The sequence below is a fragment of the Mercenaria mercenaria genome, chromosome 13 (assembly GCF_021730395.1).
Source record: "Mercenaria mercenaria strain notata chromosome 13, MADL_Memer_1, whole genome shotgun sequence".
Lineage (NCBI taxonomy): Eukaryota > Metazoa > Mollusca > Bivalvia > Venerida > Veneridae > Mercenaria > Mercenaria mercenaria.
In genome coordinates this window covers 70648846-70668443 of record NC_069373.1, presented here as the reverse complement: position 1 = coordinate 70668443, position 19598 = coordinate 70648846, and the positions used below count along the sequence as shown (strand labels likewise).

At 37.2% G+C, this 19598-nt stretch overlaps 1 protein-coding gene across 1 annotated transcript; it reads right to left on the bottom strand.

Annotated features, from left to right (window-relative positions):
- Window positions 1–287: 287 nt before the first annotated feature.
- On the bottom strand, window positions 288–18736 carry LOC123528604 (CUB and sushi domain-containing protein 2-like). Its single transcript, XM_053520970.1, has 10 exons — window positions 18638–18736; window positions 14766–14946; window positions 14102–14236; window positions 12696–12866; window positions 11985–12161; window positions 11510–11689; window positions 9935–10117; window positions 7255–7278; window positions 3825–3854; window positions 288–469 (listed from the first exon to the last, which is right to left on the bottom strand). Exons 1-10 carry the CDS (start codon window positions 18734–18736, stop codon window positions 288–290), a joined length of 1362 nt encoding a protein of 453 aa, XP_053376945.1.
- Between the last annotated feature and the right edge of the window lie 862 nt (window positions 18737–19598).

Here is a 19598-nt window from a genome sequence, read left to right as displayed (position 1 = left end):
ATTCTTTCATATGAATTATGAAAGGTTTCGAAAAAGTTCTGTTCTATTTTCGAGGGCTTATTATTAATTGATTTACCGTTTCTGGTATGGGATTGCCCATGTAAGGAATGTACGATGATGTCACTATACCCAGATGGCTGCCACTGTATTTCCTACATATGGTAATATCTCTTTTTTTTTTGTTTATTGACCGATTTTTATATTTTTTGAATGTTTTACCATGTTCTCTGTAATAAGACAGCTTTCTGATGTTATAAATTCCCCCTACACCTGTTGTAGTACGCTTTTTAACGGTAGTAATAGTCGTAATAGTCGTAATCATCCTCATCGCACGTGGAATCGAAGCAGCAGTCGCCTGAAGAGCAGCACGCGCTGTCACAGTAACAACTTCCGGTCGACCCATCCAGCAACAGCGCAGACTCAGATATTGAAGCACTTGGACATGTGTTACCGAACGTCGCAGCACAGCCTGTCAAAATGAATTAAAATATGAGTGTTTCGTCAGTTTATTTTATATATTTATCTTTTTTGTAAATATGTAATTTTATTAACATTATCTAGAAAAAAAAACTGCCATACGCATTTTTGGATTTATTAAACTGTAGTTTACGGAAGTAGCGAATTGCGATATGAGAAAAAAGAGCAAACATCTTTTTAACTTGACAACACATAAATATGGCGAAATTTGACGGAATCGTTTATGTACGTTTTAGTATAATAATAATAATCATTATCATCATCATCATCATCATCATTATCATCATTATTATTATTGTCATCATTATGAATAAATAAATTTTCCTTTTTTAAGTAAGTAAGTAAATATTTTATTATAGTGACATGTACATAAAACAGCAAATATTATTTCATAACATGACAAAACAAAGTTACAGTACCCGGCCCAATGGACCTATATGTCACCTGACTGAAATAACTTTAAATATATCACATTTAAATCACGTATGTTACAGTTATATTGGTACCAATGGTATGGCAGTTAGATAGGTAATGTTAAGTAATATAAATTTGAATATTAAATCAACAATGTCATACAATATCAAGTTACAAACAATAGTAAGTATGATGAAATGAGAAGAAGTGTTTTTTATGTAATGTTGACATTGTATGGCAGCGTCCTGGTGCCAACAGAGATTTGAATTTGTCTTAGTATCTCCTACGTAGGACTTAGTATCTCCTACGTAGGACATACTATTTCCTACGTAGGACTTTGTATCTCCTACGTAGGAGTTAGTATCTCCTACGTAGGATCTCCTACGTAGGAGATATCAAGTACAACGTAGGAGTTAGTATCTCCTACGTAGGACATACTATCTCCTACGTAGGACTTAGTATCTCCTATGTAGGAGATAGTATGTAGGAGATAGTAAGTCCTCTGTAGGAGATAGTATGTCCTACGTAGTGGATAGTATGTCCTACGTAGGAGATACTAAGTCCTACGTAGAAGATAGTATGCCCCACTTAGGAGATTCTATGTCCTACGTAGGAGATACTAACTCCTACGTAGGATATACTAAGTCCTACGTAGGAAATACAAGTCCTAAGTAGGAGATACTAAGTCCTACATAGGAAATACAAGTCCTACGTAGGAAATACAAGTCCTACGTAAGAGATACTAAGTCCTACGTAGGAGATACCAACTCCTACGTAGAAGATACTAAGTCCTATGTAGGAGATAATATGCCCTACGTTGTAGATACTAAGTCCTGACATAATAAGTCGTATGTAGACAAATTTAAATCTCTCTGCTGGCACCAGGACGCTGCCATAACATTGGCTGTGACGCAAACAGTCTTAAATTCATATGAACTTGTGTCTGTGAAAGTTACCTATCTATCAAGTTTGTTTGCAATATATCATATCTAACAGTAGGTATATGTGTTAAAAAACATTAGTGATATAATCACCTGACCTGCATACAAACAAACATTGATCTCTCTATGCAAGGTAAGAATATACCAATTTGGTCTACTCATTGTATTTTTAACACAAGTTATTTAACAAAAACAGTTGAATTATTTTACAACATTGAACAAGAATTTGACCCAAACTGCATAACAATCAAATGAGCTGTCTCCACACAATTTACCTATGTATTATGTTTGATTGCAATACCTCAAGCCTAGCGGAAGGTATATTGAAATCCTATTTTGTGACAGTGACCTACATCTTAGGTACAGCAACCCAAAAATGCAAATTTCATTGAACTTTGATCTTTGTGCAACCTACCAAGTTTGGTCGCAATATATCAACATAACTGCAGTAAGTGAATGAGTGAGTGAGTGAGTGAGTGAGTAAATAAAGACTTTATTTAATGAGGCTACACATTTGGTTTCCAAATCTTCCATGTGGGCTTCAGTTACTGAAACAGGATAATTTTCATTTAAGTAACTTACTGACCAGAAAACTTACACCGGTCGTCCAAGAAAGCCAGGATCGATGAAAGCACCAATATGATACAGATGATTCAAATTCAATGGATAGTTCTACGGAAATACACCCCTTCCTTTTATTTTCCTTTCTAAAGCGGCAAACTAGAAGATGCTTTTGTAGAAAAGCGCATGTCTCCTCCAAAGCATAGTAGTATTAGGCAAGAATCCAATAGGGGACAGGAGCGAAAATTAAAGAGACACTGATGGTTGACTTAGTGACTGAAATGCAATAGGGATCAGCTACTCGGCATGTCCAACCATCCCATGAAGTTTTAATGTTCTGGGTCAAGTGGTTCTCAAGTTATGGATTGGAAAAGGTTTTCAATGTTCTGGCTCTGTGACCTTGGCCTTTGATGGAGTATCCCCAAAATCAACAGGGATCATTTACTCTGTATGTTCAATCATTCTAATATGAAGTTTCAGCATTCTGAGTCAAGCGGTTCCCAACTTATTGATCGGAAACAGTTTTCCATATTCAGGCTCCTGTGACTTTGACCTTTAATCTAGTGACCCTAAAACAATCGGGGTCATCTACTTTGTAAGTCCTATCACCCTATGAACTTAGAAGGCTCTGTGTCAAATGGTTGTCACGTTATTGATCTGAAACGGTCTTCAATGTTCTGGCCCCTGTGACCTTGAACTTTAATGGAGTGACCCCAAAATCTTTAGGGGTAATCTGCTCTGCATGTCCAATCATTCTGTTAAGTTTCAATATTCTAGGTTAAGTTGTTCTAAATTTATTGATCGGAAACGGTTTTCCATGTTCAGGCCCCTGTAAATTTGACATGTGATAAACGATAGAGGTCATCTACACTGTAAGCCCTATCACTTTATGAAGTTTGAAGATTCTAGGGCAAATGAGTCTCAAGTTACTGATCGGGACTGAAGTGTATATAGCCCCTGTGACATTGACCTTTTATCAAGTGACCCCAAAATCAATATGGGTAATCTACTTTGCATTTCCTATCATTCTATGAAGTTTCAACATTCTGGGTCAAGTGGTTCTCCAGTTATTGATCGGAAACGGCTTTCCATGTTCAGGCCTCTGTGTCCTTGACCTTTGATGGAGTGTCCCCAAAAACCAAAGGGTCATCTACTACATAAGCCCTACCAACCTATGAAGTTTGAAGGTTCTAGATTAAATGGTTCTCAAGTTATTGATCGGAAATGAAGTGTGACGGACGGACACATAAATATACGACTGAATGAAAAGTGTGGTCCTGTAATACCCGCGTTTTATACTAAACCATTGAGACTTTATTTCACAGGTGTATTGATACCCTACTATTATCTTTTAACTTGGTGAACAACAGTGCATATAAAGCCCGTGGTCCGTGTATTGTAACAAGCACGTGCTAATGATATCAGAATTACCTATAGCTCCATCAGGGATCAGCTGACCATCTGAAATATGATGAATATTTTAAGTAATAGATGATTCTAACATGGCTCGATTTGATTTCCAGTTAAACAAAGAAGGAGATCAAGCTCTGTATATTCTGCGATAAACAACGGTTGACTCACGGACCTGTAAGGTAGCATTATTACGTCAATTTTGACGTCAAGTTGCCGCATGACGTCCGGTTCATTGCTCCTCGTTATAGATAGAGTTTATGAAGTGAATTCTTCGTGAAAAAGAAACCGAGAGGGAGGGAAACAGAGCGTAGCGGAGTGACCGACCGAGGTTTCTTTTTCTCGAAGAATTCTCTTCATGGACTCTATATCTGACATAGTGTGAAATCTACGTCTGACCAATCAGAATTGCAAAGTCAGTCGTGTCGACGCTCTTCAGCATGTAGAGCTGTTCTTCGAAAATTATTGCTACAGTCACATTGATCTTCAGGAATAAGATGCCACACTTTTTAAAAAAATAACTCGCTCTGATTGGTCAAAAAAGTAGGTTGGCAACACACTATAGGTAAATGAAGTCCAGCATAATATTTATCAAAATATTTCAATGAGCCTAGAGAATGAAAACAATCAAGGCCTTCTTGTGATTTATTGTCTAATTTACCACGGTTCATCGTTCAGATGCTTCGATCCTACGCATCTGAACTCTGAGCCGTGGTAAATTAGACGATAAACTACTCGAAGGCCTTGATTATTTGTTAAATGTTACATAGATCTAGATAAAATTGTAGGGATAATACACGTTTTTTTGTGTATTAACGTCTGCAGAAGCCCTTGGGATATGTTTGTGACCTCGACCTTCGGTCTCGGTCACAAACAATCCCGCGGGCTTCTGCAGACGTTAATACACAAAGCAAACGTGTATTGTCGCTATTCTTGCATAAAAAAATATTTCACGACGATTTATGTATTGTTTTCATATGTGATGACTTGACGATTCCGGTACAGTTTTTATTTACCATTCCTGTTGTTCTTGGAAACGGTAAACATGTTTAAAATATCCGTATCCAGGGCCCGGAAATAAACAACACTATCAAAAGCACATCCTGAAGGTTTTTAAGCGATTTTTTTATCTCTCATTATTACAAACATAAAATTACCAATAATTGTTCATATCATTTCACAATTTGGTGGACTCGATCACAATTTCAAGAATAATAACTTTACATTCGAGTTATATTGAGTACGGACACGCATTTGGAGTACGGATGAGTACGAACGTAGTGTCAAGTTTCCAAGCTGTTTATACAAATTCTTCGAGAAATTAGATAAAAACATACTGACTGATACTTACCAAAATCATAAATATAATACCTAAAAACGAACAATAGCACAAATTACACGCGATACTTATTTATTCACAGTTATTTACAATAACTGAACAGACGCTTTTTAAAGGGAGTGAACTCTAAGAGAAGCTAGAGCGTATCTTGTCTGGAGTCAGCCATTTTGGATCCTTCTGCGATCTGCCAAAGCGCTTTGGGGATTGAGATTTATTGCGCATGCGCAGAAAAAGTTGCACCAACTCTGTAATGAGAAACATCGATATTGATGGGGGCAGTACGTTTGGGGTTGGAAACAGATACAGCTAAATATACTATGGATTACATTGTATCTATAATGCTACAAGAAGAGGTTGTTATGGAAGAAACAAGACGCAGATGCCAAATATCAGTGTGCGCAAAAATACACATATATATCCCTGGCAAAGCATTTCAAAAATAAAAATCATGTATTAACAGCACGTGAATTGCCTTGTTTGCACACGATTTTTCTCCCGTTTATACATGGGCGGATCCAGTGAAAAAAGTAGTTTTTATGCAAGAATAAAGATAAAAGTACACATTAAGTACTTGCATCAAAATAAAAGTACACATGTAAGTACTTGCATCAAAATATCTATGAATCAAATATGACAAAACAAAAAAAAAAAAAAAAAAAACAGAATATTTACATGCAGTTTGAAACCGACTCATATTGATGGCCTTTATAAGCAGGTTTTATGGTAGTGGCTTTAATTCGGAAGGGATCTTTAGTAGATCAGGATGTATGAACCATTCAATAATGTGTCTGTAATGCCCGGTAATGTCGTCTGCTTTGGTAGTCAGGTCAGTTTATTTCGACATATGACAGTAAAATTACTGAATTCATGACTATCTAAACAGGCACAAATTTTGGAAAAATGCACACATAATGAAATCATTTATTTGCAAACAATTACTATATATCATCCACATTTCTGTTGACAATTTTACTTCCAAGGCCGATGACTTTTTAGCTCGCCTGAGCCCAAGTGCTCAAAGGTGAGCTTTTGTGATCGCCATGTGTCCGTCGTCCGTCGTCAACAATTTGACTGTTAACACTCTAGAGGTCACAATTTTGGCCTAATCTTAATGAAACTTGGTCAGAATGTAACCCTCAATAAAATCTTGGAGAGTTTGATATTGGGTCATCTTGGATCAAAAACTAGGTCACCAGGTCAAATCAAAGGAAAAGCTTTTTAACACCCTAGAGGTCGCATTTTGGCCCAATCTTAATCAAACTTGGTCAGAATATTACCCTTAATAAAATCTTGGAAGAGTTTGATACTGGGTCATCTGGGGTCAAAAACTAGGTCACCAGGTCAAATCAAAGGAAAAACTTGTTAACACTGTAGAGGCCACATTTATGACTGTATCTTCATGAAACTTGGTCAGAATGTTAATCTTGAGGATCATGAATCCAGTTAGAACATGGGTCAGGTAGGATCAAAACTAGGTCACCAGGTCAAATCAAGGGAAAAGCTTGTTTACACTGTACAGGCCACATTTATGACCATATCTTAATGAAACCTGGTCAGAATGTTAATCTTGATGATCTATAGGTCAAGTTTAAATCTGGGTCAGGTGGAGTCAAAAACTAGGCCAAATCAAAGGAAAAACTTGTTAACACTCTAGAGGTCACAAATTTGACCCAATCTGAATGAAACTTGGTCAGAATGTTACCCTCAATAAAGTCTTCGACGAATTTGATATTGGGTCATCCAGGATCAAAAACTAGGTCACCAGGTCAAATCAAAGGAAAAGCTTGTTAACACTCTAGAGGGCACACTTAAGACTATATCTTCATGAAACTTAGTCAGAATGTTAATCATGATGATCTTTAGGTCAAGTTCGAATCTGGGTCATGTGGGTCCAAAAACTAGGTCACTGGGTCAAATCAAAGGAAAAGCTATTTAAGACTTTAGAGGCCACATTTATGACCATATCTTAATGAAACTTGGTCAGAATGTTAATCTTGATGATCTATCTTTAGGTCAATAGGTCAGGTGAGCGATACAGGGCCTTCATGTCCCTCTTGTTATGGCTAGAATTATATAAAGATAGATAATATGTGTATTTTTGTCACTACTCACTTGGAAGCCTTCCAACATCTGGACCTGTAAAAGGAACAATATTACAATGTCAATTATATATGATTTTTAACTCCAAAGTTCATGTCTGATTTCTACGGACAGCATTAGTGCCAGGTGCGTTTTATTTATTAACGCTATATTTCGAGATACTAACTCGAAATTTCGACTTAGTAACTCGAATTTTCGAGATACTAAGTCAAAATTTCGAGTTAGTAGTTAATAACATGAAATTTCGATTTCGTATCTTGCCCTTTTATCCGCAAAATTTGAACGTCTGTCCGTCTGTCAAAGGCCAAAAATGTAATGGACGACTTTTGACTCTTCGAAGTGGAATCATCTATCTACACGTCCATATATTGTACCCAACATGTAGCGACTTGAACATATACTACCATACATCAATGTATGACCTACCCATAGCCCCTAGAGTACTCCAGATTTCAAACTGTATCCAGGAAAAAAAAACCTTCATTTACATGAATAGTATGTTCAGGTGGTAGGGGCTAGAACTAGGTCGAAAGCCTTCCAGATATGGTCAAAATAGTGAAACATTCTAAGTTTGAATACTTCCCGGTCACCTTCTATGACCTCTCCTCAAAATCTAGATCTATCCAGGTACCCACTCTTTGTCAGACTCATTACTACACGTTCATATAGGGTAAGTCTATATACTTGCCATATGGGCTCAAACTAGGTCGAAAACCTTCCAGACTTAAACATGGTTTAAATAGTGATATTTTTTATGAGCAAACGCTGCCCGATCATCTTAATTATATGACCCTGTAGGGCTACCCGATGGATATACCAGGTACCTAATCTTGGCCAGGACCTATACATCAAAGTAAACTATTGTAGTTAGTAACTCGAAATTTCGAGATACGCAACTCGAAATTTCGACTTAATAACTCGAAATTGCGACATAGTAACTCGAAATTTCGACTTAGTAACTCGAAATTTCGAGATAGGTAACTCAAAATTTCGACTTAGTAACTCGAAATTTCGAGTTAATAAATAACATACACCTGGCACTAATGCTCTTCCGTAGAATTCATGTGGAGATATAGGTCAACATGTTTTGAGTTTGTCTCGGAAGCATCATTTTATCAACGCCTTTGTTTATAATTGGCTGCCACTGTTTTGTTATGAACGTAATATATATTAACTTCTCGTTAAATTTTATTTTCGATAATTATTTTCTATACCGGTATATTTGTCAAACGTTGTCATTTCTTTTGTTAAATAGTTTCAGTCTAGAGATTATACTAATGTTTTAAAACTGGATAATTATGTTTCAAAAGTTGTATTTGGTTTATCTATATCGGTGACTTTGTATTTGTGCAACTTATATTATATACTTATTGAAAGGCTATACACATATCTTCCTTTTAAGTGGTAAATAGTTAAAATTATTCACCCAAAGAAAATGATTGTTGACGCTTATCAGATCAAAGTCTTTGGAAGACTGATTGAGGCGGGTATATGCAGAATATTCTCCTGACAGAAAGAGTTAATGCTACTTGCTGACATATCAGATGAAGCAGAGAATGGCTGCATTTACCTATTGTCTGCAAGTTCATTAAACCCTGTAGAAGACACATCTTATCTCAAGAAAAGGAAGAAACAGATTAAATGCTTGAGATAAAAATAATGACAAAACTAACCTAATAAATATTTAGCAACTCCTCCGCAAATGTATGAATATCGCACCTAAAACTAGAACTATGTTGTGCTATTAATGGAACACTTGTAAATAATTACTGTGCCATGAAATTGCACTAAATGTAACAAATTGAACGCCAAATGATTATCAAATGTTCATATATTACCATAAAACATCAGCAAACCTAAATACTTTCTAGTCATTTGTATACAGCTCAATATAAACACTTTTGTTAATCGATCCGCTGACATGAAACATCTACATTTTGCATCAGTATAGAAGTACATGTATCACCCAAAAAATAAACCTGTTTCTTTTGATCTGTTGAACCAAAAGGTTATCCCTAATTATTTATACTTCAGACCAGCTGGAACTATGTGAGACCTGAGATGAATCGGGAACCTTCATAATATAAACTGCAATCTGTGATATAACCCTTGGCTGGACCATTTTATCATTAATTAAACTGGTCAGCTTCAGCTGTATGTAGTCAGTGTTGTAACCACGGCCTGGATCACTGCTTATCATTGATAATTCATTCGTATTGCTTATGAATGGAACTATCTGATATAGCGCAGAAACTTAGATGTTGTTAGGAATAAAATAATTGAACTATCTGATTTCAAAAAGCTAGTTATAACTCTGAAAGCGAGTTCAGCCGCCTCCAAAAACTATTGACAGAGACAGAGTCATGCACGCGTATCTGCCTATTGTGCAGGCCAAAATCGCAATAGCTTTGTGCAACGTGGACACACGTGCATGCACGCACGCACCCACGCACCCACGCTATATACACATAATTCTCTGAGACATTTATTTTTATTTTACGCACATGATATATGATCTTTTTGTCACTATCTACTGTTGGATGAGCGCTACATGCTAACTAAACCCTGGAAGTATTTAATTCTAATTTTGGTGGTACGCTTATGATGGTTACAATTTAAGTAACAAAATGTGTTATTATTTAAGTAGCTACGATAAGCTATAGTCTGTCTGTAACCCCAATATATCACTCACCATAAACGCACACTGGTATACTCCACGTGGCATTAGCCTGACACGTGATCACAGCTGATTCCGTGTTAGGAAAAAACGTGCACGGAGTACAACTGTAGGGCACTTCAGCTCCAGATTGTGTATTACCGTCAAATGTTCCGAGAACCACGTGGCTGTCCGTGACAGATGGTTCACCACAATCAACTAAAAATTGAAAAAAGTATTGAAAATTGTTAATGTCTATCATTGTATGCTCCCGAGGCGCTCGCCTATTTTTCAGAACATGTTCATACATTAACTAGTATTCTTTCTTTCCGTCACTTACTTAACCCTAACACGTCTCTTAAAAAAGAAAAAAAATAAGTAAAGAGTGACCATAGTTCTAAAAACAAATTTAAATCCGACGTCATCTTTTGCTTCTCCAATCTTTCGTCGTCCTTTGCTTCTCCAATTCGTCGTCGTCCTTTGCTACTATAATCCGTCGTCGTCCTTTGCTTCTCCAATACGTCGTCATCCTTTGCTACTCCGATCCGTCGTCATCCTTTACTACTCCAACCCGTCGTCATCATTTGATTCTCGAATCCGTCGTCATCTTTTGCTACTCCTCATTCCTCGTCGTCTTTGCTTCTCCATCGTCGTGCCCTTTCTTCCAGCTTCATCTTCAGCTCTACGTCGTCGTCCTTTGCTTTCCAATCCGTCGTCATTCTTTACTACTCCCAATCCGTCGTCGTCCTTTGGAACTCCACTCCGTCGTTTCCCTTCGCTTCTCCAAGCCGTCGTCGTCCTTTGCTTCTCCAATACGTCGTCATCGTTTGCTACTCCAATCTGTCGACGTCCTTTGCTACTCTAATCCGTCGTCATCTTTTGCTACTCCAATCTGTCGTCGTCCTTTGCTACTGAATGTGAACATCGCTCCAGTTTATCAGTTCCACATCCATGACGTCATAACGTCAAAGTGGCAGAGAAACGCCTAGCGGTGTAATTCGCTGTTTATTACATAATTATGCTACAGCTGGAAATCTAATACATGGTGATTATCACGTAGACATGTGAGTAAAGAGGAATCATGAATGTATAGGCGACCGCCTTCATATTATTTTAATAATCTCCTTATACTAGTATTGTAGTTGAAACAGTAGTCAATATTCCTTCATAGCAACTATAAATAAGAAAGTTTCAGTACTTCAAAATCTGATGACTTTTCAAATAAATTTGTAAATATTGAATAACAAGGTGAATGTTGAACAACCGCCGCCACTCACCACCACCCCTACCTTCACTTCCCCGCCTCTCTATATTTGCATGCACTAAACCATAGATAAAATGTTTCATAGAATAATAACTGAATGAATTGATGTTTTTATTTCGATTTCAACTTAATCTATGTTAAAATACGCAATGTTATATGCAAAACTAACAATTTATTTATGCTTAGCATTACATATATGTAAGAGGTGTTAGTAAAATTCTGTTGTGTTCTTTTATCCCTTAATTCCTTTCCTTTTCTCGCATGTTATCAATTCTAGCATGCTGTCTTCAGAATTCCTGAACATCTTTTTTATCTATGAGAGTATCTATCTAGCTATTTTCACTTACCGTTAAGATTTTGGCAAACAATTTCCGTTCCATCCCATACTCCTCCTGCCTGACAGGTACGGGATATATCCCCACTTGTTTGCTGGTACCCTGTACTACATGAGTAAGTTGCAGTCTGTAGATATGTAGAAGCCGCATAATTCACCGTCCCTCCAGATGGAGCTGATAGCTGACCACAATCTGTAAGAAATATATTACAGATACATATGTATTATGGGCTTATGAAATTCTTCATCAGTTTTCCATTTTTGATTATTCACGCCATGACGTTATCAGGTCCATAGAGGCATCGTTGGGTGTGTCTCGGAAAGCGATTTTCATTGGTGTTTATTTTTTTTTTCAAACTGTTTATATACCATTTTTTCACTCTTTATCTACATATAGTATAAATATGGTATTAAATTTGACACTTAGATACAAACCTCAAAAAGCACAGGCAAGTTCACTACCAGAAGTAAAGTTAAAACAAATTAACCTTCAATTGTGCAGATAAGTTCACTACCACTCCATGTACCATCTGCTTGACATGTGCGTGTTGGACTTCCTCCAGTCTGCTCATAGCCGGTATTACAAACGTATGTCGCTGTTTCAAGGTACGTGGTTCCTGTCTGCGCTACATTTCCATCTGGTGGATTATTCAAGGTACCACACACTGAAAAAAAAGATCCTAAACTCCATGATTGAAATTCCATATATATCCGATAAAGTTTTTAATCGGCGACAGTAATTACAATTTCGGAAACCGTACAAAATCAACAATAGACATGGAATCATATTTTCAAACTGTTTTATTTCTGCCGGTGTACGTAATAACTAACAACCGTACAATAATAAAACAAAGATCATTCAAAACGCCGACTCAGTATTACTCCCTAGAGATATAACAAAATTCTTTCGCACAGCTATGACAATGGTAATGTACCATTATCTTTAGAAAACATTCTAATATTGCTTCATTTGACGCGCGTACCGGTGAGAGAACAATAATGACGCAAAATTGGAACATGACGTCCGGTTCATCACTTCTCGGATCACAAATTATGTCCAGCATGATTTGAATCGTATTTCATATTTTACTGAATATGTAAGAATTTAAATGAGTAAGGCCTCGTGATTTATCGTCTGATTTACCGCGGTTCAGTGTCAAGATGCACAGAATTTAAACCACGAGGGTGTTCACACATACCCTTTTTGGTACAGGTTGGTGCACCATCGTCCCAGCTTCCCGTTCCACATGTCAATAAGCTGCTTCCTATCAAATCATATCCTGGATCACAACTGAAAGTAGCGGTATCTCCAAAGCTGTTACCAGTTGCTGTCACAGTTCCATCACTGGGGTCAGTTAATGTCGCACAAGCTATAATATAACAATCCAATAATTTCTTTCGTGTTTGAAACAACGACATCAACAGTAGAACAAGAGTATATGTAGAAGCTAACTGTGGCGTAAATGATGAAATGAAATATCAGCTAGTCCCTCCTGTTTAGAGGAGAACAAAATGGAAGTATTTTAAACATAACCGTTTGGTTCTGTATATGAATCCATGCAAAAATCCTCTGCACTTGACATAAGAAACGCGATGAACTATTTTCAAGCATGGTAAATAATTAAGATGTAATTATAGATTAAACAATATACTCTTGGAAATTATTGAGACAGGCGTATTATCAAGACATTAACTGGGGCGAACAAAGCCATCCAGGTCTTCCATGGAGAAAAACAAACATGCTAGTTGCCCCAAAACACCTCCGCCACCTCCTCCTCCACAATCTCACCCTTTTATTGTTTTCCTTCCATTAAATATTTCACTGTACAGTGTTTTATTTTCTTCTAAATAATGTACGCTTAAAAGTTCATGCTGTAAGAGTGTTAAAGTATACACGCTTGAATCCCGTTAGTAGCAAATCCCAGGCTACAGAAATTTATACGCCACTATAGCAAAATCTCCCAGTCTAAAGCAGATAATTACAATCGCTAGCAAATAATACCAGACTTAAGCAAATTATCCAAACCTATTGCAAATAATTCCAAACTGCAGCAAACAATCCCAAACTTTAGTAAAATTTTCCAAATCTATAGTAAATTATCCCAGACTGCAGCAAATAATCCAACTCTACATCACATAATCCTAATCCATAGCAAATAACCCCAAATCCAGCAAATAATCCCAATATATAGCAGATAATCCAAGTCTATAGCAAATTACCTCAAGATTCAGCAAATAATCCAAGTCTATTGCAGATAATCCAAAACTTCAGCCAATAATCCCAGTCTATGGCAGAAAATCACAGTGTATAGGAAATAATCCCAAATTTCAGCATATAATCCTAATCTATTGCAGATAATCCCGATCTATAGTAAATAATCCCAAACTTTAGCAAATAATCCTAATCTATATCAAATAATCCCAGTCAATATGAAATAATCCTAAATTGTAGCACACTTAGCACCCTGAAGCCATTTCAGGAAACAGGCGTGGCGTCTAGCTGGCAGAAGCTGAATTTTCACTACTTTTCTACTATTTATGTTATGTAATAAACGAAACGTAATGTAAATTTGGCAAATAATTTCAGTTCCATCCCACACTCCACCTGCCTGACAGGTACGGGATACATCACCTCCTGATTGCTGGTACCTTGTACTACACGAGTAAGTAGCAGTCTGTAGATAGGTAGAAGCCGCATAATTTACCGTCCCTCCGGCTGGAGATGATAGCGGACCACAATCTGTGATACATACGTCATTGATACATTTTACAGGCTGTTACATTAGTATAACATTTTATCTGTATTTTCCTTCGTTATTCAATAAGGCGATACCGGGCCCATATAACAATTTATTATATTATCTATAAATAAACAAATTTCCATAGGACGGAACTAGAATTATTTGTACTAAATATTATTCCGAAAATACCCAGTGGAAAAAAAATAGATTCCTTCCGCCATGAAATTTTTAAGTGAAAGTACCAAACATTGGAAAGCACATGCTGTCTATCACCGGTAGTGGATGTAAACCAAACCATGAAATGCACATGCTGTTCATTACCGTAAGCCGAGGTAAAAATAATCATTGGAAAGCACATGTTGTCTATCACCGTTAATGGATGTAAAAACAAACCATGAAATGCACAATCGTCATGCTGTCCATTACCGGAAATGGAGTAGGCTAAAAATAAACCATTAAAAGCAAAAGCAAGATCACTACTAGAAGTGAATGTAACACAAACATTTCAAAGCTCATGCTGTCCATTACCAAACACACCTTCAATATTGCAGACAAGTTCACTACCACTCCATGTACCATCTGCCTGACATGTGCGTGTTGGACTTCCTCCAGTCTGCTCATAGCCGGTATTACAAACGTATGTCGCTGTTTCAAGGTACGTGGTTCCTGTCTGGGAAACATTACCATTTGCTGGATCACTCAACTCACACTGCAAGAAACCCTATACCCAAAGCCATGAGCCTTTGCCTGTGTCCTTAACCTGACTTCTGAGCGTTACAACATTTCTCATCATTATAACATATGTTAAAATTTTCATCGGAGTCTCTTGAATCGTTTAAAAGTAAAAGGCAGTTCACGAATATCCCTGACCGTAAACTAATTCCCATTGCCTGTCATCTAGATCTTAGAGAAAAGAACCTGGCTCTTGCATGTGCCATATCTACCTACTGTATCATATATCCATAAAGTTTCATTGGAATTCCATGTATGGTTTAAAAGTTAAAACTAGGGCACAAGTAAATCTAAGTTCCCTTGTCTGTGACCTTGACTATGGCCTGGCAAATTTGATTTTGGCCTGCGACATTAATTTTGGACACGACAAACCTGCTCAACTCGATCAAAATTTCATTGGAATATTTCAGTGTTTAGAAGTTATAACTGAGACAAATGTGGTTGTCATATATACAGGCCCACGTGTTATGGGCCTGACTCCTGTATGCATCACATCTACTCACCATGCTTAAAAGGTTCACTGAAACCGTTGAATCGTTTAAATTTACAACTGAGACAGAGAGCGTTTCGGACGAATGGACAATCTATCTGACAGACACGCTTCCCTTTCCGAGGCATAAATATAGTATGAAAATGGTTACTTAACAGTGGTTTGTACAGTATGTGATATGAAATTGTATTTATAAGTCTACACAGCTCAATAACCATATTGGACTATTGGATAAGCACTCGCCCAAAAATATGCCCAGTGGTCTCCTTGGCCTGGATGGTTAAGGTCGCTGGCTGCGAATTAATATTATTATTATTATAATCATTATACCAGATTTATAAAGCGCCCTTTTCATGATAAACACGTTTAAAGGCGCTTTACATATAGCAAACGCAGCCACACAGGGCGCGAAATTCATCCTCTACTTGTACAGACACAGAGCGATCTGACCAGAGGGACAGAGTGAGGAGCCCCCAGAACAGATAGAGGGATACAGGCCTGTCCGGCTAACTTAGCCTAGCTCTTTGCGAATAGACAGTCTGATTCTTTAACGTGTCCGGTATATAGCACCGATACACGCAAGGCCGTCTTTCCTGGGAAGAACCAATACAGGCCTCTTAGTTAGGTGCGAGACGCTCAAGAGCATCTCAGAAATTTCCAGTGACTGGACCTGCCGAATCACTTGTCCCTCACCGAGGTGGATGCAAATCCCGCTTGGGGTGTAAAATTCATGTGAGGAAGCCATCTTGCTGATTTACGGAAGGCCGATTGTTCTACCCAGATGCCCGCCCATGTCCAAAACAATTAAATTTGCCAATTTTAGTACCAGTTTAAGTGCTAGCCATACACTGATAAAAGTTGGATAGAAAATGGTTTTATTCAAATTTCATGTGAGAAAAACGTTCTATACACACTATATTTTTGTTTCCAAATCATGTAAATTTACCGGGAGAATTGCTTTAAACGCTACACAACATGAGATTAATGAGAGAATTAAAAACAAAGAAGAGAGAGAGAGAGAGAGAGAGAGAGAGAGAGAGTATATCAGAATAAACCAGCCTTTTCCGCGTGTGTCACTCTTACTTTGATAATCTAGTCTGGCACTTTTTAATTTTGTTGTTGTTTTTTTCGGCGAATTACCGTCATGTCTGATATCTGAAGCGGTTCATGGGAAGTTGTTTAAAGAATAATGTGAACGATTGCCGGCGGACGGTAAAGGCCGGATCATTCACCTAGATGCTAGTTAACTAAAATATACTTACTGATGATTGAGACAAAAAAGACGCTGCCTACATTTTCAACAAGATTTGTTTCTGTTTCGTAAAATTTATCACAACCCGTGCACATTAAATCAGCGATGTTGTAAGACACGCCTTTGCAGCCTGAACTTTCGAAACATTTGTAGGCGCAAACGATCTTGCTGGATGCCGTCTCCGTGAAAATGATATCCTCCGCTGGACATGTTTTATCGTCAAATTCCTGATTAAACATTAAACTTTCCACGGTGCAAAACGCAGCTAAATACATCTGAGAAAAAGCGATATAACACAAAACAATACAAAAGAAAATTCCTTCCATCCTTTCGAGATTTTGTTCCCGAAAAGCTAGTCTGTGGAAGAAATGAAAAGAACCTTTTCCGTCTTTTTCTTGGATTCCAAAACATATAACGGGGGAAAAACTTGGTTCTGCTTAGTGGACAAGAAAAGTAATCAGTTATTTAGTACGCTATTTATTGTAATTAAAGACTTATTGAAGCGTCAAAATCATTTCAGTTTGATGAGAATTCTCACTTAATAATTCATTAATAGAACCAGCAGACAAGTACATGGCAGTTTAGAATTACTGAGCGGTTTCATATTTTCACTAAGCAAACGTAAATGTATGGAAAGCCATAGCTGTCTTCTGATGTTGATATAGCACTTTATGATGTACATATATCAGTATATGAAGTGCTTCTACTTGTATGTGCAGTGCTTATACATGTATATGCAGTGCTTAACACTTATCTGGGGTGCTTTCATCAGTATGTGCGGTGTTTTTAACTTTATATGCGGCTCTTTCAGATGTATATGCAATGCTTTCATCTGATTGTGCGGTATATTTAACTTTGTATGCGATCGTTTCAACTGTTTATGTGGTGCTTTCAACTTTATAAGTGTCGCCTTTATCTGTGCATTTAACTATGTATACTGTACTTTTAACTATATGCGGATTTAACTGTAAACGGGATGCTCTTGTCTGTATATACAGTGATTTTCACTTCATATGTTTTGCTTTTGACTTTCTATGCGATGCTTTAAACTACATATGCTGTGCTTTAAACTTTATATGATATGCTTTCTACTGTATACGTGGTACTTGCAACTGTATATGGATTGGTTTTACATTTTCATGCGGTGGTTTCAGCTGCACATACGGAAATTCCAGCTTTATATGTAGTGCTTTCTAATGTGTATGCGGTGCTTTTAACGGTATATGCGGTTGTTTCACCTTTCCTTGATCCTCCTATCATTATGTGTAGTGGTTCGATTTTCATATTCGGTACTTTCAACTTTATTTGCGATGATTTCAAGTGTTTATGCGGTGCAAACTTCATTATGGTTAAACAACATTATGGGATCCAGTTTATTTCGAAAAATAACGAGCATCGCCGAGACATCTGACATAGGATTTCATACAAGGGAACTTTTTATTTATAAACATGTGTCAACATTGTCTTTAAGTTGGGAGAAAATTCAAAGAAAACAATAGGAAATTAAACAACATATATGCCTTATTTTCGCACTTAAGGTTATTTTCATTAGCGATTTCGACGCACACATCATAAATATTTGCTGTTAATTTCGTGATTATTGGTACAAAATCAATTATTTTTCGTATATAAGTTTGTGCAAACATGTTCTTTAAAGTAACAGAAAATACAGTTTTAAAAATGTAAAAAATAAAATATTTAGCTTATTTTCGCATATAAAACGTTATTTTCGATACCGATTTTGACGCACACATCATAAATATTTGCTGTTCATTTCGTTTTATTGGTACAAAATCAATTATTTTTCGTATATAAGTATGTGCAAACATGTTCTTTAAAGTAATAGCGTCCTGGTGCCAGCAGAGAGATTTAAATTTGTCTTACGTACGACATAGTATCTTCTACGTAGGACTTACTATCTCCTACGTAGGACATAGGTTCTCCTGCGTAGGACTTAGTATCTCCTACGTAGGACATAGTATCTCCTTCGTAGGACATACTAGTACTATCTCCTACGTAGGACATATTAAGTCCTAAGTAGGAGATACTAACTCCTACGTAGGAGATAGTATAACCTATGTAGGAGAAACTAAGTCCTACGCAGGAGATAGTATGTCCTACGTAGGAGATACTAAGTTCTACGTAGGAGATACTATGTCGTACGTCAGACAAATTTAAATCTCTCTGCTGGCACCGGGACGCTGCCATACTACCGTATAATTGCAGTTATCTGCAATATCAAACACCTTCTTGTCTGGTTCTTTAACGTGTCCGGTGTATAGCACCGATACACGCAAAGCCGTCTTTCCTGGGAAGAACCAATACAGGCCTCTTAGTTAGGTGCGAGACGCTCAAGAGCATCTCAGAAATTTCGCGTGACTGGACCTGCCGAATCACTTGTCCCTCACCGAGGTGGATGCAAATCCCGCTTGGGGTGTAAAATTCATGTGAGGAAGCCATCTTGCTCATTTACGGAAGGCCGATTGTTCTACCCAGATGCCCACCCATGTCCAAAACAATTAAATTTGCCAATTTTAGTACCAGTTTAAGTGCTAGCCATATACTGATAAAAGTTGGACAGAAAATGGTTTTATTCTTTCATGTGAGAAAAACGTTCTATACACACTATACCAAATTGTCCGTTTTTGAACACGTGATAAAAGCTTCTTTCTATAGCAATAAGCTAGAAGTAACTAAATTTGACAATTATATACTGATTTCTTTGAAATGAGATTGTTGGGCCAAAAGTTGCGAGGCTAAGGTATCTGTTGGGTTCGTCCCAGCTGGCTACGCCTTCTCTAATGTGGATAAAACCTCATATCAAACTTACTGGAAGGCAATAATTGTATAGTATTATCGTACGATTTTAACTCATTTAATAAAATCA

Bases quoted from the DNA above. Each gene is read 5' to 3' on its own strand.
- LOC123528604 (XM_053520970.1), bottom strand. From the start codon at position 18,736: ATGTCCTACGTAGGAGATAGTACTAGTATGTCCTACGAAGGAGATACT. The intron at 14,947-18,637 runs GTAGGAGATAGT...GGTTTCTTGCAG, and splicing joins CAGGAGAACCTATGTCCTAC to TGTGAGTTGAGTGATCCAGC. The intron at 11,690-11,984 runs GTTAATTTGTTT...TATTTCTTACAG, and splicing joins ACTTATCTGCACAATTGAAG to ATTGTGGTCAGCTATCAGCT.